Here is a 22,784-nt window from a genome sequence, read left to right as displayed (position 1 = left end):
CGGTGACATTATCGAGTATACATCAGTTCAAATCATTACATCAATAGATGATCCTATCATCAAATGTAAATAACGCTAAAATATGAGATAGAAAATATGTCGCCATATTCTACGAGAAAAATGTAATTTTTAATTTAAAATTTGATTTTTTTTATAGATTTTCAGGACGCGTTATAAGAATTATACCAAGCAATAAGCAATTTGTTTTTCAATACAGATTCTGTATATTTTAAAAACGTGTAATATATATAATTTATTTTTTTTAATTCGCAATCAAAGTTGCAAAACAAGTTGCCGTCCAAATCTTTCCATTTGCAACTGCATAAAGAAGAAAAGGGACAGAGTATATATCGCGCAAACTCTCTTGGTAGATCAGATTAGATTCGGTCTCCAAGAGCGCGTGTCGCGAGCAAATCGATATGTCCCGCTCTCTCCAAGATGTTGTAGTCCTTATTTCGCGTATATGTATGTTGCATATACGTATATCAGTGGAAACTGCAAATGCGTAGATCAGAGAGATAAGCGCGCGAAGGATAATTATAAAGCGCGAATTGAACGGATTTAAATGGATTAGATAGAAACAACCGAGAGAGTTCAACATCATTACGATTAAGGAAATCTAATTAAGGCTTTTAAGGATAAGACATCCTCTTCCGCGGAAATTTATTTCGATCTAATCGTCGCAAATGATCTCTCCTCTTTTGTGCGTCGACGCCATTTTTGCGGAGCGCGAAATGCGGATTTCCATACGCGAACAACGTATAACGGTACGACAAAATTTTTCCTTGCATTTTTTTTTCTCGTAGTTTATTATTCCACGAAGCATTTGCATAATCAAGAGGAAGGATTTTTCTCAACGATTTTCATCAGATGTTGATAGTGCCAGTTTAATCAACTGGCTGGTTTAACAAATAAGTGCATTAATGTTTTTTCCTATACAAATTTATACATATTTATCTTTCTTCTTGATGATTTTCCGATAATATACAACTTTTGTTTTTCATTTTTCTTTTTTTTTATTATGTTCTTGCTGAAAATTCATAAAATATTGTATAACGAAAATATTAATATTGTAAATAGAGAAGGAAAAATTTATTTGCATACAAAAATATATTACTATCAAATTATAATATTTCTAACGGAAAAAATAGAATGTAAATTAAAGTCATTTAAGATATAAATTAAACATAAAATAAAAGTATCATTTATAATTTAATTTATACGAGATTTATGATTGATATCTCTTTAATAATTTTTTCCATCGCAGAGGATTTTTATCAAAAATTTCTCACCATCTCTTTAGAAATATACACTAAATCGATAAATCACCATTTCGCGATACACAGAAAATCAAATCTATATTTCTTTTTGCTTCTTTTCGTCTGTGCATTATTCGATCTCTCCCTCTTTCTTTGGTTCTTTCTCTCTCGCGAGATTCAACATCGCGAACACATGACGTGCGCGACGTTATCTCTGCGATTTCTCTAAAGGGGAAGCGAATTTAAATTGGCGATCGCGAGCGATCCTACCATCGTTCACTTTCCCTGAAACGCGTTTGCCTTCTCTTTATCTTCCGCTCTCTTCCTTCGTTTTTTCCCATCCACGGCTATTCTTCCACGTTGTGAATTTTTTGTACAACTTACTTACCTCTACCGGAGTTCGCATCGCGAATGTTCTCTTCGTTTTTCTCTCTTCCGAGAATGCAATACGGCTGACGCTGAGAAGCAGCATGATTTGCGGAAGGGACTCGCGATCCACGAGGGTTCTAGAAAGGAAGAAAAGGTAGACGCGGAGATCGAGTTGTGTACGTGCCGTTAAAGGAAAATTGAAACGAGCGATCCGTCAGCCTCTCGATACTCGTCGAACACAAAGCGATTCCCGTTGCGGATAAAATCGCGAACGAAAGTGACATGTTGGGGTGAAAGGCTGCGAAGTCTACGTTTTGCGTTTCCTACGCGAGATTAATGCGCAATGCGAGAATTTGCTTTCATTGTCGCGATAAGGCGTGCTACGTTGATTATTATGGACGGAGAAGCCAAAGAGCATGAACAACTATTACCCAGAATTTTCAACTCGAGATTGAACTTTATTTTTGGCTTAAAATAAAATTTATGACGCGTAGATTACAAATATACAGTTGGATGTGAATTAATTTAATTTTCACCCTTATAAAAATTTTATTTTCATCTTGTAAAAATGTTTATTCTTATAAAAATTTTAAAACTTAATAATAAACAATATTGCTTTTTATCAATAACGTAAATCTTTTTTCACTGTTAAGTTATTCTGACATAAGAAAATGCATATTTTTAGAAACACACATACATTGTTCCCCCAGTTTTCTAGTGATATGCATCGGAATTCCGTCTCTTCGGGCGTAAATACCGATGTCGTATGCATGCCATGTCTACGGCATACCATCAGTAAACAACCCGAAGAAAGGAAGAAAGATGGCCTGGACAATGACAGGGATAACAATGGCCGATTCTCCGTTTTGTGTCTGGGCGAATATAACTCTGGCTGTTCAGGACCTCGCGTGTTCTTCTTATCCAGGAAGTTATTATAGCTAGCGCGATATATCGAACTGGAGAGTCAACGGATACATCCGTAATTACCGATAGCCAATTACCGTAAGAATGTCGCGATCACACACGATGTACGTTGCAAATACATTCGGATGATTTCTTACGACGGGGCTTTTCTGATTCCATCCGGCAACCGAAGAAACGAATAATCATGTCGAAAAAAATATTACACGGTTCATGGTAATGTAATGTATCGTTAGAGCGATTGCTGTATCTCGAGTGATATAGTATTATAGTAGAAAGCACGGGTGGAGATTGTATAATGCTCTGTTTCTGTGATAAAAGGTTGTAGGAAATCGACAAATACATTCAGACATTTCTCATGTTGGATTTGTAATTTCATTCAGAAATCAAAGAAGGAAATAATCATGTCGAAAAAAATTTTTCGCAATCATTATTAAAAACATGTGCACTGAAAATTTATAGAATCGTTCTTGGCATCTGTCTAATTCTTCTCATGTTCAACAGTATTCAGAATATTTACTCTCTGGAAAAATATGGAAAATCTGGATCTCTGAGATTTCTTTTATACTTGGAAAAATCAAGGAATTCTTTATATAGAATTATAGAATTTTGTGTGTGTGAGTTATGTGTTTAAAATATATTATAAATATATATTTTATCTTTGTTTATTCAGTCATCTTTCAATGTTTTAATTTAAAAGAAAAATTTTATTTTAGAAAATTGCACCAAGAAATCAATATAATATTCTCTTTATATTAATTTCGAATAAAAATACTTGGAAGATCAGAAACTTTTCAGAGAATTTTTTTAGCTTTAAATAGACACTGTTATTATTATTCACCATCAATGATCATTTCTCCCGCGATTTTTGCAGAGCTACGACACCTTGAGCAAGGGCAAGAAGTCGTGGAGCGTACGGTTAGGCCTGTCGCGACAGCATCATCAGAATCCTGGGGATGATCCCAACAAGGGTGGTTGGGGCACCATAAGCGGCAGCAGCGTGCTCTCCCGCCAGATGATGTACGGCGCCGATCCGTGGCTTTACGGCACAGTGAGATCGTCGCGGATCGAACAGCCGCGGCCATTCCTGACACCGCCGCCGCCGCCGGGCGCGGCACCGCTGCTCGTGGTATGTTCTTGCCCGGAGTTCCTCTCCGGCACCGTCAGGAAGCTCGGCAGCTGCCGGAAGTGCGGCGGTCACCGAGTTGCCGGGTTGCCCTTCGGCGGGACCTGTCGGCTACCGTCATCCTCGAGGTCCAGACCCAGTCTCGCTGGTGAGCAAATCCATTTATCGATCTGTTATTTCATCTCCGATTTTTCTCTAGGTCCTCTCATAAAGTATTTCGCGAAGAGCTTATTATAATTATAATTTTCACGCCCTTAGATATGAATTATGACGATTTTCTTAGGAATATATTGGATGTAATAATCATGCAAGAAAGTATTTAAACATTGAATTCTGCAGATCAAACTGAATCGAATAGTCCTTTATTTTTATTCGAGCTATAGTTATCGCGATACGATTAAAAATGTCAAAAGGAAGAATCTGTGATTCTGAAATCTATCAAATTTATAGCATAAGTATAAGTTTTGAAGTGTCATGTAAAATGTCATAATCTTTTTACGCGGTTGATCTTCAAAATTCATTATTTAAATACTTCCCTACATGACTGTTATATCCTATATAAGAACGAGCAATATAAAATATGTAAGAATAGTTGTACTTATTTTGTCATGAAATATACGAGGGCATCGTTCGAGCTCATAAGATAAGTGAGGGCGGGATATAAGAGCTCCTGCCCGCAGATGATGTTCATGCTCTAATTGCGCGCGTTTCGTATTAGAGAGATTTTCTCCTCGTTCGCGTTCGAGATAGCGTGCTTACAACGAAGCGCAGAAAGTTCTTGGCTGCAGGCTAGATAACTGAATCTTACTCAGCGATGATGCTCTCGCATACTCATTTACTTTACTTTGCATTTAAATCGTTTTAGACCATATATCGTACGCTGTTCCGTTTATTCGAGTCGCGGTTGAGCTACGATACTTTGCGAATCGCTGGAAATGTAAAGTAGTGATGTTTCAGACAATTGATACTTTACACTCGAATGGTTTTCATTCGGATGGTCTCGTATCAGCCTTCGATGTGAAATGTAAACGCGAACCTATTAGCTGATTACTAGTATTAGTTTCATTAGTGGAAAGTAAAGATAACACTTAATAATTGGTTGCAAAATTTTTAGTATACACACATTATATAGTGCTCTTTTGTTTCTATAATATTAATTTATTTCGCAAACAAATTACTTTTAGATTATGACAAGAGTGAAACATTATTACACGTAAAGTAGATATAAAAATATCCATTTCCTGCATAAATTCGCAGCTTGTTAAATTGTAAAGTAATTTCTTTAAGGATTAAGAAGACTCAAGTTTCAGACGTCGCTTTCAGAATATAAATTCCTTGACTAATCTAATGTGGAATTAAAAATCGAAATAAATATTTCCGAGAGGAAATATCATGTTGCCGCGAAGGAATATTCCTCGGAATAATATATATAGATTAGACACTGAAATGCGGTACTATCGCAAAAATTTCACGTTTCGCATTCGATCTAGAGATCTAGGTCGTTGTAATAAATCGAGTCCCGGGAGCCGCCGGGCGATTTCCTCTCGCGAGTACAAACGGTTGAATCTATTTGCTAGGCGTGTTGAGGACCCCGATCGACGATCCGTACGATCAGATGCGACGGAACCGGCTGGTGGAACCGAGATTGCGGGCGCGCAGCATCTCGCCGCATCGATCGTCCGCGCAGCGAGATTCCAGGAGCCAGAGCATGATTTCGCGGGCCGCCGCGAAGGAACGGAAGGGCTCGGTCGAGGGTACGTCGTCATCGTCGTTGTCTTCGTCGTCGAGATCCGAGTGGTTCGATAAAGAGGCGAGCGCGGCTGCGAGCTACGACGATCGCAAATCGCGACCTGGTTTCTCCGGTGGCGGCAGTGGCGTGTCTTCGGATGATTGGATGCTGGAAGAGACCTCGGAGAGTCACTCGCGGATTCATTCTGTCGCGACGACGCCCGTGAGACTGATCCGCGTTTCGAAAAAGCCGCCAACAAATCGGAGAAGTGGCCAGGACGATTGGAAGGAAGGAACGACGCCGATCTCTGCGGACTCGCGGAGGAGCATCCTCGAGTGCGATGTGAATCCGTATCTGTTACTGAAGAAGCAGAGAGACGAGGACGATCTAAGCGACGATTTATCGGACAACGCGTTGGAGCAAGACGATCTCAGAACAATGTCCAGTCTGTTCGACTCGTCGAAAGTGAAATCGATCGAGAGGATACCGAACAGAAGCGTCGTGGCGGCGATTGGTGGTCAGCGAATCAGAGTGTTCAATGAGGCGTTCAGGAAATTTTCGGATGATGAGGACGACGATGACGATGCGTCTCCGCCAGTCACTAGAATCCCAATACCCAAGGTATCACCGAAGAGACCGCCGAGAAGATTAAAAGAAGCTCGGCAGACTTTGAAGAGCATCCTAAAGCGCGGTCGCGTGATCGAAAGCAAGAGGAAGAATGTACTCTTCAACGTCGATAACGTGATATTCGCACCCGAGAAACCATCCGAAGCGACGCGACTATCATGGAGCAAAATCGGCAGGATCGCCAATTGCAACAAGGAACAACGAATCAGCAGCAGCCCCGGGCCTGAGCGAGAAGAAGCGCCGATTGTGTTGCAGGAACAGCAAGAGAAACCCAACTTTATCACGATCCCGAATATCAAGGACCCGAAGGTCGACAGGATCAGGCTCAAGGAGCCGAGAATCGTACCGGAAATGAAGAAGATCACGCCGCCCAGTCTCGACAAGATCAAGATAGACAAATTCGTTCCGTCCAGGAAGCCTTGTCGTCCCGCCGCGTCTAAGAAGCAGGATGAAATCAACGTACAACGATCCTCGCCCAACGCTTCATTATCGTCATCGAAGATCGTTACTGGAGAGGAGGAGAGGACATTATCAGGAGAGGGAAGATTGTTGGATGAGAATATCGTCCGATTCGAAGACGAAACCGAACTGGAGATTGAGATAGAGGAGCTAAAGGACCGTCTGCCATGCATTGCTGTGGACGAGAAGGATCTCATCTTAAAATCCGAAGGTAAGTACTTTCTAAAATATTATAAAATCCTTCGTTATTACAGCATGCGTTAATCATCTTATTAAAATCATATTTATATATCAATCCAGGACGCTAACAGATCATTATTCTATCTTTATCATAAGTAGCTTTATAACATTATATTAAATATGCGACAATAATAATATTAGAATCTAATATTGTTCTAATATTTATCACTTTATTCTACCTTTTTTAGCATATTTTTGGAGAAATTTCATATTTTTTTATTTGACATATACAGAATATATGAAATGTTTGCTCAAAGTTCACAATTGTATAAAACACACACACATATGATTCATAGATAGAATCAGAGAATATATTGAAACAGAATTGAAGCGTGTTATTTTTTTCAATAATATATTATTGCATTTTCCATAACTAACATTATATTATTGTTTATCGTTTTTTTTACGCACTAGCTGTTATTTTTTAATATTACACAATAGCATCAATTATTTTACGTTGATGTTTTCCGAACATATAATTTATTTTTGGAAATCAGATTTTCATAATAATGTAACTTTATTATTTTAGAATTGCATTAGTAGCTGTAAATATAGAGCTACACAAAATTAACAATTAATTTATGGACGATAATAATTATAATTGGTCTTTTTATGATGCTGACATCTCTGAGGATCATATACTTACGGTTATCCAGAGATTAATTTCGCATGAAAATTGATGAAATCTAAAGGAATGACCGCGACCGTTTTATATCGCGAATCGATAATCCTGATCGTCGACGCTTATCGTGTTATCATCTGGTTATGATCTCTCTTCCCTTTGGTCATTATGCTAATACGCGTGATTAATGGGCCGTTGAAGTTGATGCGACTTATCGAGCTATCCTTGAACTTTTGAAAAAAATTACGCATCCAAGGATGACGGCTCGCGATTACTTACGCTTCTCTTAACGGTGCACAGTATTTTGTCTCGAGGCTCTTATAAGGATCGTTGAATTCTGTGATACATGTTTACAAAGATCATTGAAATCGCGATTCTGACGGCGCGATTTATCTTGAAAAAAATATATTTCATTTTAGAAATTGCATAAAAAATACAGAGAATTTTTTTCTCACATAGATAAGTATTAATTATTTTTCTTAATTACATCATGCATAAAATTTAATAATTTAATACGAAAGCAAATTATCGTTGAACGCAGTTGGAAGGCGCGGCTGAAATTCGCGAGTAACCTTCCTTAAGAGACCCTCTTTGTCGATGACAAGAGGAGAAAGGTTAGTTGATCCTGACGACCCTGAGCCTTATCCTCAGGCTATTTGGTTTGCTTTTAAGAGTCGCTTAAAAGAGCCTCGTGAGTTGCGACTGGAGCATTCGAAAGTGTATAAGGTCAGGGCTTGACAATTTATCATCTGGCTACTTGTTACAAAGCTACGTATAATAGCTGTTACACTTTTAAAAAAATGCTACATCTTCTTTAGCACACAAAACGCAGAAAAGAATATCTTTTTTAAGAGAGTTATCATCGTAGAGAAATTTATTAATGGTCGTAAAATTTATGTTAATTTATTTTTAGCATTCATTTTGAGATAAGGATAGAAATCCATTATAAGCGGGTTTTTTTTTTGTGGAGAAGACGGTTTTGACATAGCATAATGTAAAAAGCGACAGACAATTATCAGATCTCATGATTTTTGAACGAGGATATTATATCGAACAGTTTTTTCATCGCAAAATATTTTTTTTCTTTCAAGTTATTGCAACAAATGCCACATGGTATTCATCGTGAAAGAAAACGCTATTCTTTCCGGTGTTATATTATCTCACATTCGCGATGAAAGAGGGAGAAGCCGCGAAAGTGGACGCGTGGGAAAGGTACGAGACAATCGAGAACAATGAGAGCGGCAGTCATCTTTATATGGAACGACGTGTACATATTTATCGGCGATGTATTGTCCCCAAAGGAGGAGAAATAGTTACATACTAATTCCACATATGTGAATCGTCCGACTATATTATTCTTGACAAGTCTAAACAAGCAAGTAAATTTCTTATTTTTTTTCTGGCAATTATCTAATTTCTGTAAAAAGTAAAAAATTTATTAAATTTTTTTATTATTAAATTTTTTATTAAATTTTTAATTTTAGTTATTAAATTTTTTTATCTGCTGCATATACACTTTTACAATTTAATTTGCGGATTTTCTTTAATATTTTCTATGACATTAACAATAAATGGATGTCTCTCGAAAAGGACTTTGGAACCGGGAGGCCTGATATTGATGACGCGGATTCGAAAATATAGAGCTCGCGGTAAATTGAGTCTGCAACGTAAACGCGAGATAAGACATGACGGAAAATGCGAATTATGCGAATTAACTCGAATGCCCGGCGTTGAAATGCGCCGTGTCAGTCGTCGTTTAACCATACCGGTCTCGTTTGAAAAAAAAAAAAAAAAAAAAAGATTTAGACGCGAATCCGCCCTATTAATAGAAGCGAATGTTCGTTAACGATCATTGCGCGTTTCTTTACGTACGCCATATCAATTAGTGTTGCGATTAATTGATATTCCACGCGCGATCTCCGCCAGTCGTCATAAGTTACGTTGGCTCCTACTAATAGCAATTACAGTAGTGGTAACAAACTGGTATTATGGCGCAATAGTACTTGCAACCATGCTTCTGGTATATGATATGGTGACCGAAGCAACTTTTCGAAGACCGATATATTTGCTTACGACTCGCGACTCGCGATACGTCGAGTGATCGAGTTAATATATAGTTTAGCATTACGCTTCAATAAAATTCGCGCCAAAATAGTTGCCAATCTCTCGGAGACATCGAGAGTTATTCATGTCTTAAAATCCTGTTCGCCAATAATGACTAGAATTGATCCTGATTAACGTGAACGTTGCAGTTTCTAGCTATAATATCGTCCAGTAATTTATAAGCGTTCCTAGAAAATTATATGCAACAACGAAAGCTATTTGCAAAGGGCATAGGAAAGACACATAAAATATTTTAGAGCTGTTTTTGTAAAGTCTACACTTTCTCTGATATATGCTTGTCTTTTGTATGCATAAAGTTTTATGTTTTTAATAAGAAAATTTACATGACTCTCTCTTCGTTTTTTTTTTTTTTTTAATATTATATGATTTATTTTTTAGAAAAAAGACAGAAAGATAGAAATAAACTATTTGTAAGAGAAGGTAATATAAGACATTTCAGAGCAAAATTTTTGTTCTTCGTAAACGCGTCTTGTGCCCGATCTCTGTTCATGATTGCTCGTGAAATGCGGTTGTGTATCTTTACGCTTGCGGCGGTATGTGAATGTGTACGGAGAATAAAACAAATCCCCTACGATGACTTCCGGTGATCGTGTTTCCGGTGTAAATGCACTGCGCGGTGACGGTGGTGTTAGATAACCGCAAGCGAGCAACACGATGACCAAGAAACGTCTCATGGACACGATGCACTTTTATCTCTTCTTCGTATCCCTTCATATCTAGCATACACGCTCGCATACATGTATGTTTAATACAAGTCATCAATTTTAAGGATAAAGTCATTGAATGCAATTTATGAAAATAATCATTAATTATATACGTGATCACATTAATTATATACGTGAAACTCTTCAGTTGTAAAAATTTGTATATTCATATTTGTATGTTTAATGAATATTAAATTAAAAATATAAATATAATTAAAATTTAAAATATAAATATAAATCAAATATAATTAAAATTTAAAATATAAATATAAATCAAATATAATTAAAATTTAAAATATAAATATAAATCAAATATAATTAAAATTTAAAATATAAATATAAATCAAATATAATTAAAATTTAAAATATAAATATAAATCAAATATAATTAAAATTTAAAATTTAAATTTAAAATATTTTCGAGTTTTAATTATTATTTTGTGCAATAAATAATCTCTTGATATTAATATTTCTCTGTTGCCTGAAATTTATATAAATTTAAATTTATATGTGTAATATATATGCGGTATTTTAAAAATATAGAGTACCTCTCCATTCATTGTTTTACACGTTCATCTCCAGTCTTCCTTCACGGCGTTTTAATTAACTATTCCCAGTCTACTTTCTAAGCTCAAGCACGAGCGAGCGCGATGCGTTCGAATTATAAAACCTAAATGCCGATTTCTTTTCCCAGGCGTGAATCTTTTTACGTTCATTTCTCCTCTTCGGGTCTGCAATCTGTTTCATACACGCGCGCGATACATATCGTGAATTATTTTCATCAGTTTCTCATTATTGCGCATACGATAATTCAGATATAATTCAGATATAATGTAATAATAATTGAATGACGATGATTCACATAAAGGATTGCTTTCGCTACGCTCTTTCCACTTTGGAAATTAATAACTGCAGGTTTTGTCGTAATTAAGTTGAAACCCACCTGTTGCGCGATTTGGATCACGTTCGAATATGTAGAAATTCAAATTTTCATGCCATTTTATTTTTATTATTTTTTATTATTTATTTTTATCATTTATTTTTAGTTAACAATATTTTGAATATATTTAATATAATCTTATTGCATGTGATTTTCTGAATTTTTTTCATCAATTAGAGAAAAATATTGATATAAGATGTAGATTGAGAATAGAAAAAAATCTAATATATACATAAATTACACATTGAAATTGAATTAATGTACAATTTATGTGTGATTACTTATAACTAGTTGGAAAAAAAATAAAGACCAAGCACATGGATAAACGGAAGAGAAAAAGATTTTCTCGAGTGTGTATGTTTGAAGAATTTTCAAAGAAACTATCGATCATTATGCTCGAATGTTCGCTGCATCAGCCACGTGCTGCGCCTGTAATAGATGCATCTGATCGAGTATCTCGAGTTGGGAACCTTGACTCCTTCACGCCGTCGTTGTTTACCCACGGGTCTCATAAATCATCGGTTCGTTCCCTTGATCCGCGCGCACGGTCTATAACCGTGTAATTATGCTTTTTAAAGAGAAAGAGAGAGAAGGAGAGATCTCATGTTTTCACTCTTTTGCACCGACTACATGAGGCTCGATAACCCTTTTTCACACCAGGACGATTCACGATCCGTATATCATGAACCGTCTTTTACGCTTGTTTTGTGCTCGGCGATATAAATCCTCGCATGAACGAGGAACCTTGTTGCTTCATCATTTAGCGTTTTTTTTTTACTCAAAGGGCATTGTCTCATTGTCTAGGATTTTTAAGAATGACGTCCTTTTTAAGCATTGCCGCACCTTTCTCTTTTTGTTTACCATTTCTGAATTATTTTTTTGCTTTATTGTGTGTTTAACTAGCTTATAGATATTCGGTAAAAGTGCATGAGATGTTCTTTTTTGCGAGAGCATCTTATTTGTTACACAAGTGCTTGAAACTTGAATGCGTTTCGTGTTTTTCAATAACGAATTTTAATTATCGTAAATTATCTTCGCATTTCTAGCAAAATGTTTATATAATTTTATTTTTAATTTAGGATGAAATTATACATTATTATTAATTTAGAATGAAATTATAATTTAGGTAAAATTTATATTTTATTTATATTTTAAAAGTCAAGAAAATAGAGATTTAAATTTTCGATCTCATAATATCTTAAAATTACAAATAAACTGGAAAAATAAGAAGCATCCATTCATTATTTTTTACTATTCATTAATTTTTTTTACTTTATAATTTAAACTATTTAGCGTCAAATCCGATGACGTAGTTAAATCCGCGTAGAGAAAATTCATTAGCTGCTGCGGCACAACGCTTATAATTAGCTTCGCAAAATTTCGCAGCAACGATAGCTCATCCTTTTCCGTACGTGAGATTGATCCGAGCCATAAAGCCATAAACGAAGCGGATCGGTGATTTGCGCAACCGCTTTTGCGACCAAGTAATCGCATGCTCAGAAATTCCTGGCGGCTGCATAAAGTGGAGCAGCCGCGGAAAAACCGTTTGAATTTTCTCGTGGCGAGAAATTATGAGCTCGTTTACGCAAAAGTACACTTTCACCGATCGTTAGAGATGCGAATCGAAGGGAAAAACCTCGATGTTAATTTTATATTAACTTGACGTACAGAGAATACCGTGGTGACAATCGAATGGAGTTTGGATGAGATATTATGTTGATTAACCAAAGAAGAAATTTGCTTGTGATATTTAATGAGTGCAAATCACTTTTAATAGTCTTGCTTTTAATAGTTTCTGCTTGTGATAAATTCAAAATTTATTGCAAATACTAATCTAATGGAAATATATGTGTGATAAAAGGAACAATATATAATTCATTTAAAATAGTTTATAAATACAACATAATTAATTTTTTCACGTGAATTTATTACCTTTCAACCTTAAGAATGCAATTATAATATCATAATGAGTAACTTGAATGAATTCCCTGTGCGAATTCATTGTTATAAAATGATATCATCATATATCTACATAAAAAGCATCAGCTTTCTTCAGACGTGCATCCGGCTAAATTTTGGTATCAAATCACCGAGTATACTTTTCACCCGTATCCGATTCCAGCTTCATGCTTCACATCTGCGGTTTTCCTTCCTGGGATTTGACAGATCCATGAAATAAACGGAAATTCTCGCTTTACGAAAGAGAGAAATGTATCTGTTACATTTGACACAAAGCGCAAAGAAAGGATATAAAATAAATCATAAAAGATACGAACATAAAATTATATAGATTGCGTGATTCTCACATGGCTCGGAGTAACTTTTCTCGCAGAATCATTATTGCAAGCGTAGCACATTAATTCAGTTTTATAAATATAATAAATTCTAAAACTATATTTATATCAAAGGGAATAATTAATGTTTCATCGGAAAAGTCTCGATAGTTGATTTTAATATTTATATTCAGATTGAATATTTTTTAAATTTTTCTTAATATAAATTTACCATTGAAAATACGTATTATAAGTATATATTACATCGATCGATATTAGCATGATATTTAACATTTTTCTCCTTTTGTATCCTGCTCAAATATAATTATTAGAAGACGTTTTATAGAAGAAGAATCAGTGTGCATCATTAAGAATTAAAATTTTATGTCGTCACTTCAATTACTCGCTTTATTTACTGATTAATTTGACTGCTGCCCGCAGAGAACTCGAGAAAATCCCTCTTGACACGAAGCCAAAGCGACCGGTCATTCAGTAAACCGAACGTCTCGGCGGGTGATGTGCTCTTCTCGGACACGATGCGGTTCAGTCTGAACAAGAAGATCAAGTCGCCGTCGTCGCCGTCGCCGTCGTCACCCATGGGTACATGCGCAGTCTCACGTGAGGACGCAGATGAGGAAAGTCCGCTGGAAAGAAAAGACAAGACAGAAGAGGTCGAGACAGAAACAGGCGAGCTTAAAGAGTCCGGTTGCGAGATCGAGGCGAGTGAGAACATTAAGATAGTACTCGAGAATAAAAGCGTTGACGATGTCGAGAAGGAGGCCGACCCGCCATTGGACGCGCGTAGCGATATTTCCGATGCGAGCAACGAGCATTTCCGCTCGATGAGACCCACCAGCTGGTCCCCGCCGCCTGGTAGGCAAAGACATCATTTCAAGATCGGTGATTCCAATACGGATGAGAGTCCCGTCAATTCGATTAAAGACCATCGGAGGACAATTTCATCCGCATCGACAACGTCGTGGAACTCGACGAGCTCGTACGGTTCCTCAAAGATTGAGATCAACTCACCCGAGAACAACGTCTGCAAGATCACAGTGAGTCCGCGCTCGTCTCCGCTAGTCCATCGGTTGCAGATCGGCCCGAATTCTAATTCAAAGGGCGCTAGAAGAACATCCATCCTGATCAACGGTGATCAGAATACAAGCAGGGAATCGACGCGGGATAACAAAGTGACTATCAGTGTCGGTGGAGAAGATAGCGTGTGTAATCCGACTGTGATCTCCGTGAACTCGGAGAATCCGCCGAAGATCCAGAGCTCCGCAGAGAATCGCACTCTAGTGATATTAGAGAATTACAGGTCGAATATTGTGGTAGAATCGGCAAACGATGACTCGCGTCCTAAACAGATCGGAAAGGATAATCACGTCGTCGAAGGCAAAACGAACTCGAAGGCGAATGACGAAGAAGCACCTGCGTCGACCAGCGAAGAAACCTCTTCAATGTGTCGACACGGAGAACAATCGGCGCCGAATTTCGAGAAACAAAAGAGGTTGAGCATCGAAATGAAGTCTTCGGAAGTTAATCAGTCTTCGAGATTTTACACATCCGACGAGAAAGTGCGTTCGGAGTCTAAAACGCGATTCAAAGACGTCGAAGATTCGTCCGGTTTGTCGAAAGAAGCTCTGATCTCTAAGCTTCTTGAAGATTCCTTACGAAAAGCTCGCGAGAACGGCGAGATCCTTGACGAGGACAGCGGTCAGGTCATCCTGAAGATCCTGAAGCAAAGTTTGCTGAAAAGTAAAGAGTACGAAAGCTCCGAGTCCACTCTCGAAGCGAATTACTCGCGAGCGTCCAGCCTGAACTCGGACGGCGATTTCATCTCGACGAATCTCTTTCTCGAGGAAAATCCTTACGAAGTAATCAAGGAACCGATCTACGAGGAGATACCTGACGAGCCACCGCCATTGCCGCTGAGTCCGCCACCCACGGAGGATTACATCAAGGACAGAATTTATTTTGGCGACGTTGAATACTACAAAAAAGTGTCGCCGGGTCAATTTCTTGGTCCGTATTTATCCGAGGAAGTTTTCAAGAAATCCAATTCGGAGGATCTAGCCGAGGCCTACTTGTCCAAGAGTCCTGAAGATTTCTTCAAGAAGATGTCGACGTCGCCCGAGGACGAAAACAATATCTCCACAAAATTCGAGCTCTTGAATTTTCTAATGGACTCTAAAGACCACACACGTCCTGCGGAAGAGGACGAGGACGAAGACGAAGATGAGGAAGATGATGCCGAGAGAGACTTGGAGGCTCTGTACGAGCAGAAGGAAACGAGCCTGGGCGATCTCAGCTCTAAAAGCTCACAGATTTCCAACGTATCCGACAGCAGCGAGGAATGTAACATCATCCTAACGAGCTCCCCGGAAACGTTAAAGGTAAGTTTAGCGCAAATATTAATCAGCGAATAAATTTCTATAAAAAGAAGCTTTCTTTTCAAGATTTAAAACATTTCTAGATACGTCTGCTAATATTTAATATGTATTTCTAAATCTTTCTCATTATGATCTAATCTCAGAATTTTGCATATTATTTTTGCAGTCGAGAACGGTCGACATAGAGAGAACCGACAGCGGAGTCGGGTCCGAGAGCAGTCAAGCCAGCAGCACTCGTGGTGTTGCGAGACGCTGGAGAACAGGCAATAACGTCTCTTCCGGTCCAAGAAGCCTTCTGGGCGGAATACCACAAGTGATCTCCGGTACTGCGAAGCTGTGCGAGGATTGCGAGCAGCGACTGGATCCTCTGATAACGGACAGGTAGATTGCAAGAGTTCGACTCGGCGATTGAGAGACCGTTACAATGTTTCGATATTATGCAGATGTACACTGGAATGTAATAATATCGTATAATAATCGTATTTCCAATGTCGCGGATAAAAGTTACGATAAAAGTAAGTTAATTAATTGTGTAATTCACTTGGAAACTATCGTATCTGATAAAAAGATATTGCTTTTAAGTCATACAGCAAGGGTTATATAAATAATCATTGGAGAAATATATGTTTGCGAGAAACGATCGCGCGTGTGATTAACGGTTCTGCTTATCTTTCTCTTCTCTTTTTCTTTCACGCACATGACGGTATATTATTTAATGCACGAATGATACACATTAATAAGCGAAATCGCGTTTCAACTTAGCTTGCATTTATAGCTTTTCGCGAACCGTTTGAGTCGCAAAATGAACGCGAATGTTTCCTGAAACTCGTTTTTAATGCGTTCGACATCCGCTTAAATCGTAAACTGTTATCATTCTTAGCCGGATTCGCACTGATAGCGCTCGATGATCCGGAGAGAAGATATAACGGTTCGAAATCCTCATCGGGGAGTGTCTTCCATGGCTAGCTAGGTTTCGATCGTGAGAGATTCAGTTTACTGCGAGTTTGGCTCCGGAATTCGCTCGTTTCGCTCCGAACAAAGTATAAATCCTCGAATAAAACGCCGTTTTACTTATTTCGACCTCTTGGAGGTGCAATCTCGCGGATCGAGGAACGAATGTCGTTTCGTTACGGTTGCGGATTTTTCGCGGTCGACTCGCATCCGTCACAGCAATCTAAACACCGGTTCTCTTGCCATGAGAAATTAATCGGGGAACATCTTCCTCTCTTTCTGAATTAACGCCGAGCCGAATTCTCGAAAGCCATGATTAATTCATTTATTTTCTTGCACCGTTTCTTATGCCTTTTGATTGTGCTTGTATCAAAATGAGATAACGTGGACTCTGTCTCTCTCTCTCTCTCTCACATTATTGATGTATGTATTTGGAATTCGTGCTGATAGATTACGCGACAGGTGCAAGAGACAGCGGACCTGACTTTCTCTGGCTATCGATTTTATTCGCCTGAAAGCGAAAGTTCTTCGTTATCGAAGAACGCGGTTGAAATGTCTGATGAATGGATAATGCGATATACTTGCGTCTGGCAAGTTGCATGCGACAGTCACTTTCATCTGCGATCATGGATTATGCATACAAATTCGATCGCGAACTTTATCGGCATCCACTTTCATTTGACATTAATAAAATTATTTTTAAATAATATTATCACCGAATACATATAGATATATAATATTTCTATTTTGCCTATTCCAGCGGCGTGGTTTACGCGCCTTTCGTGTGTCGGAAGTGCTCGAAGAAGCGCGCGGAGCGGAAAGAGATTATCACGGAAATCGTGGAGACCGAGCAAAAGTACGGCAGAGATCTACAGATCATACTCGAGGAGTTCCATCGACCGATGCTAAGAGCGGGTCTCCTCACGTCGGAGCAACTGTCAGCGATCTTTCTGAACGTCGAGGAGCTACTTGAGCATAATATTGTTTTGGCTGAGAAATTAAAGGACAGCGTGGAACTCGCTCAGGTAAAAAATCGCTCGAAGAATCTATTTTACTTTTAGATACATACATGTTGAAAAAGTTTACGCTGCAACTAACATTTATATATGGTTTCTTCAATCGCACAGGAATCTGGAGATGAGGATCTTCTAACGGTGGACCTGGGCAAGATCTTCCTCGAGTCGGAGAGGATGCTTCACGCTTTCGAGAGCTATTGCACGCGCCAAGGCAGTGCTAGTTTATTATTGCAAAACTTGGAAAAGGAAAAGGAGCTTTTACGCATTTTCCTCAGAGTTTCTCAAATGGAAAACACGGTTTTGCGAAGAATGAATTTGAACTCCTTTTTAATGGTAACGTCATGTAATCTTCTGATTAGTCTCTTGATTCTGTAATTATAGTTAATTATTAGAGAGAGAAAGAAAATTCATCTTATTTTTAATTACTTTTTTCAGGTTCCTGTACAAAGAGTTACGAAATATCCGCTTCTGTTGGCACGTTTACTCAAGGCAACGCCTTCTGTTCGGCCCGATATCCAAGAAGCTAAAAAGAGACTTAAGCAAGCTCAAACGAACATCGAATTACACTTGGAACACATGAATGCTGTAAGTACAAGTTGCGTAATATGATGTAAAAGATTGTTTCGTGAAAAGAAATAATATATGTTTAATTATAATAGGAGGCGAAAGATGTTACATCAACGAAATTATGGAGAAGAATATCGATTATCCAAAACGGTAGACGGCCCATTGGCGAACAAGATATGGTGAATATCAAGTTGAGAAAGGTAATGCAATTAAATTTATTTCGTGTATTTATTTAACATTTATTTAAAACACAATATGTATTATATGTATCTTTAGTCATTTACTATTGATAATATAAAATTTATGTTAGATGGCTGTCGAGATTTTGGAATGGGCTCACGAGGAAGCTAGATTTGTTCTCGAAGGGCGTCTTCTGGTGGCACAGCCGACTGATAATAATTGGAGACGCGGCCGAACTGTCAAACTTGCACCTGTCACTGCCATGCTTGTCACAAACGGCAAGGTAAACATATTATCAATTTCTTGTATCTAATTTTATGTACAAGATAAACAAAATTCACATATTTTCAGCCAAACGCTGAGTATCCTGAGTTTAACGACGACTCGCTCTTTCCTAAGCACATAGGGATTAAGGAAGCTACTTTACTTCTAGTTAAAGAGAAACTTGGACGATATTCTTTACTACGTGTGAGTTATTATATTCCACTGTAATTTTTTATATTATATACACTTAATTATATTAATAATCGTGAATTTATATTTCTTATCATTATCATCATTTCTTATCATATTCAGGAGCCGCTATATCTCGATAAATGTATAGTGTGCTGTGAAACGGATCTCGAAGATTATTTCGAAATACAAGAATTGTCTTCCAAGGAGACGTTTATATTTAAAGTAAGATATTTATGAGTAAATTTATCGACGAGATGATGAAAATAAAAATGACAAATTAATTTATATTATAGGCAGAGGACGGCGCGAGAACGAAAAGGTGGTGCAGAACGTTACAGGCTCACGCACAGTCACTCGGTGCTTGGCGTAAACGTCGAGGAGCCCTTCCCAACATCATGATCTGCGGAGTAGCAAGAAACTAACAAAGCTTTAGATGTAATAAACGCGTATGTAATTTTACCGCGTGTGTCGTTCTTGAACACGCTTATCTTGAAAATAAGATTTCCAACAGCGGGAAACATCCTAAGCAATTACATGAATTTGCGTACACGATCTCCAGATGAATAAATAATCATTTTTTGGAGAAAGAAAGAGAAAAAGAACGCGCTGGACCAAAGGATTTCCTCGGCTCATCGACACGCGACTGTCGACGAGCAACACGTAAGTCTAGTTTTTATCGAATTCAGGTATAATCACCTGCATTCGGTCGTTACAGTACGTTGCAGAAACTTGAGTTTCCTATGTCCACTGTAATTAGAATGTTACGTGACGCCGACTCGCGCACGATTCCATCGATTCCTAATGAATAATTCTAAGTATCTATATATCATATCTCTATACGCATAGAATATTATTTAATATCTATAATTATATCCTCCAGAAAACGAGTAGCTGTGATATCGACCGGTGTATTGGGTATAACATTTTCTTCTCACAAATTATTTATTAATATTAAGATCCTTATTCGCTTTTTATTTTTCATCTGCGATTCTTTTTTCCAGTATCGCGCTTTATGAAAATGACAATAATAGAATAGATTTTATTAAATCCGAGGTAATAGGGTTTGCAAATTAATAATATCAAAGAATAATGGTCGCGTGAATCATAAAGAGAGAATATCATAATAAATACTGTCTCGTACAATCAGTGAGCATTGAGGATTTTTATAAAATTAGGAACACATCTCTCTTTTTCTCTACAATTATATATATAAATTTTTTAAAATAATTAACAGCATTTTTACTACATCTAACATAAGGAAAAATGCAAACTGTACATTGTACTATATTTTTATTTAATAACTAAGCCATAGTATCATATATGTATATAAATGTATATTTACAGAAAAGTTTTCACAATTCTATAACCGAAATTTATTGTAACAAATTAGTTTGCTGCATTACAAACCTGCAATTTAATAAAATTTAAATATGATGTGTTTGCATATTTTTGAGTATAAAAAACCAACTTGGTTAGATACTCATTTCTTCCGGCATTTCCACATAATCTTCGACTACAATGTCTCTTGTATTACTTGATGGTAATAAGTGACGGGACGCGCGATACTCGTACAAACCGATCTCCGGATGTTTCTCTACCAGATACTTATAAGCCGTCGCTAGCCTGTCGATGTCATGTACAGTAAGCTGGAAGGCCCTAAGTTTTGGATCTAAGTCAGACAATTTATACATCATTAGACCTAACTCCTTACGGCAATCTAATGGGAATAAAGTCCTGCGAAACAAAAAATGATGACAAAAACTTTATTCGTCATAATTTTATTCATTATCGCAATTAATAAATTAGATAGCAAATAAACTTACTCGATGCATCGTATGCTGTATTTCTGTCTGAAACTGAACACGTGCCTCGTTATTTTTTCAAAGAATTTAAAATCATGTTGCGTGCGCGGCTTGATTAAAGGTGTAAACGATACTACTCCCACATCGACATCTGGCTTTGGAACAAAAGCACTGCCTGCGAATTATAAATTAAGAGTTACAAATAAAGATTCGTAAAATAAATTTATATAAATATACGAAGTAAATTATTCGATTACCAGGTATAATAAAACGAAGCACTGGAAAAGTCCAAGTTTGTGCCATTACAGATAGTCTACATCGTTGATGATCTGAGGCATCAGCCACCAAACGTTCCGCTACCTCTTTTTGAAATGTTAACGTCATTTTCGTTCTACCAAATGCCCAAGGTCCTCGACGTTCAGCTATCGCGTGTAGCCATTTAATTATGAGAGGTGTCGATACATTGAACGGTAAATTGCCTATGATATAGATATCCGGAGCTTTGTCGTCCCAATCTCTTTTTTCTTCCATTGGAAATAAATTTTCCAGATTAATTTTCGTGATATCGTCATATATTATGTCCATTTGTCCATTAATCGCACCAAATGAGTCCGCTAACATGTCTAAAGTCGGCTTAAATCTACGATCTTTTTCCACGACTACTAATCGTTTTGGAACCTGTCTTAAGATAGATCGAGTTAATCCACCTGGACCAGGACCAACTTCTAATACTTGACTCCCAGTGAGACGTCCTGATTTTGATATAATTTTATCAATCAACCTTTGATCCAGAAGGAAGTTTTGAGACAAACGTTTTATAGCATTCAATCGGTATAGTTTTAATATGTCTCGGATGGAAGGAAGTGGCGGCAATCGTGGAGTAGACATTTTTAAGTAAATATGCAATGCTTATAAACAAATAAATATAGAATATGATCTTTGAAAAGAAGAATGACTTTAAACTCTTTTTCTTCACTCTCTATTCTATTATACAAGTTTTATCATAAAAGTTTATGCAAACATGAAATTTTTTCGTTCAAAATCAAACTATTCAGGTATCTCGATCGTCTTTTCTGGTTCCTCAAAATCATCTAAGAATTTTTCCTGTTTAACGGAATATATTGTATATGAATAAATCCCAAGGACTCCAAGGGTTAAGGCAAAAGCCAAACGATTATTAGATTTACGATATCCCAGTACTTTTTTTGCTCTTTGCAGATTCTGCTCCTCTAAGCGTTTCATGTAAATTATATCTGTAAATTTGAGTTTTTCTGCATCTTTCAACAAGTCAACTTTTGGCATATTTTGATTTTGACTATCTGTAGACAAAATAATTAATTTTACTTATGCTAGAAACCCACCATATAAAATGTTCAATTTAAATCATTCACCCGTTCCCATTTCCAGGCACTAGTGTTTGTAGATAAATTACGGTGAAGATATCGATTCTTCTTGCCAATTAAATCCTGAATTGGTTAAGACCTATAAGACAAAAAAAGGACGCTTTTACTTATAAAATCTTACATATTTATATTATATTTGTTACAAAATTCTACTGAATAATATAAATTGATTTGCAATATATTTCAGATTTTAATTTCAGATCAATTATTTCAATATTTAATAGTAGATAATTTTAAAGATTAAATATAAAATATTTAATAATTTAATTACAGAATATTTATATTTTCAAAATTACAGAAAGATAATTCCAAATTTTGTTTGAAAAAGAAATTTCTAAGAGATAAGAATTTTTAGGTTATCTGTAATTTTCTACACAAATCTTCCTATATATATGACAATTATCTAAAAATATTAATCATGCAGCGTTCTAAGAGCATTTTATAATTAGATTAAAATCTCCAATTTATACGTACGCTTATAAAAAAAACTTACAAGCTCGTTTTATTTTAGATTCTTTTACACATTGCGAGATTATTTGCAACCTAGCACAATATAATGCAATGCTGCCATCGCAGCGACGATTCTGTGCAACACGTGATGCAAAGAAATAGTTTTAAGCAGC

At 36.9% G+C, this 22,784-nt stretch overlaps 3 protein-coding genes across 8 annotated transcripts in view; 1 reads left to right on the top strand and 2 right to left on the bottom strand.

Annotated features, from left to right (window-relative positions):
- The window catches only part of Rhogef64c (Rho guanine nucleotide exchange factor at 64C), a 105,831-nt gene extending 85,429 nt beyond the window's left edge, over window positions 1–20,402 (top strand). For all 3 annotated transcript variants that reach the window (XM_083080501.1, XM_083080498.1, XM_083080499.1), the window contains 12 exons: window positions 3,424–3,823; window positions 5,253–6,701; window positions 13,835–15,789; window positions 15,953–16,167; window positions 17,498–17,762; window positions 17,865–18,086; window positions 18,189–18,338; window positions 18,413–18,520; window positions 18,631–18,783; window positions 18,852–18,968; window positions 19,077–19,178; window positions 19,250–20,402. In XM_083080501.1, coding sequence (XP_082936627.1) covers window positions 3,424–3,823; window positions 5,253–6,701; window positions 13,835–15,789; window positions 15,953–16,167; window positions 17,498–17,762; window positions 17,865–18,086; window positions 18,189–18,338; window positions 18,413–18,520; window positions 18,631–18,783; window positions 18,852–18,968; window positions 19,077–19,178; window positions 19,250–19,378 — 5,265 coding nt within the window. In that variant the 3' untranslated portion in view covers window positions 19,379–20,402. The remainder of the gene's footprint in view (window positions 1–3,423; window positions 3,824–5,252; window positions 6,702–13,834; window positions 15,790–15,952; window positions 16,168–17,497; window positions 17,763–17,864; window positions 18,087–18,188; window positions 18,339–18,412; window positions 18,521–18,630; window positions 18,784–18,851; window positions 18,969–19,076; window positions 19,179–19,249) is intronic.
- Mttfb1 (mitochondrial transcription factor B1) lies at window positions 20,230–21,646 on the bottom strand. The gene is made up of 3 exons (XM_083080505.1): window positions 21,016–21,646; window positions 20,780–20,933; window positions 20,230–20,690 (listed from the first exon to the last, which is right to left on the bottom strand). Exons 1-3 carry the CDS (start codon window positions 21,644–21,646, stop codon window positions 20,429–20,431), a joined length of 1,047 nt encoding a protein of 348 aa, XP_082936631.1. The 3' UTR covers window positions 20,230–20,428.
- Window positions 21,647–21,721: 75 nt separating this feature from the next.
- LOC145960802 (cytochrome c oxidase assembly factor 3, mitochondrial-like) overlaps window positions 21,722–22,784 on the bottom strand; it is a 132,613-nt gene continuing 131,550 nt past the window's right edge. For 2 of the 4 annotated variants that reach the window (XM_083080508.1, XM_083080510.1), the window contains exons 2-3: window positions 22,150–22,240; window positions 21,722–22,077 (exon numbers count right to left, since the gene is read on the bottom strand). In XM_083080508.1, coding sequence (XP_082936634.1) covers window positions 21,806–22,077; window positions 22,150–22,159 — 282 coding nt within the window. In that variant the 5' untranslated portion in view covers window positions 22,160–22,240 and the 3' untranslated portion in view covers window positions 21,722–21,805. Of the gene's footprint in view, window positions 22,078–22,149; window positions 22,241–22,635; window positions 22,765–22,784 lie in introns of those variants that run through there. The other 2 variants (XM_083080506.1, XM_083080507.1) reach the window with 2 other exon arrangements.

The sequence above is a fragment of the Camponotus vicinus genome, unplaced genomic scaffold, assembly GCF_025532165.1.
Source record: "Camponotus vicinus isolate PSW18456_S1 unplaced genomic scaffold, iyCamVici1.0 SCAF_10, whole genome shotgun sequence".
NCBI classification, from domain to species: Eukaryota; Metazoa; Arthropoda; class Insecta; order Hymenoptera; family Formicidae; genus Camponotus; species Camponotus vicinus.
The sequence above is the reverse complement of the archived record's forward strand: the minus strand, read 5'-3'. Positions and strand labels throughout refer to the sequence as shown.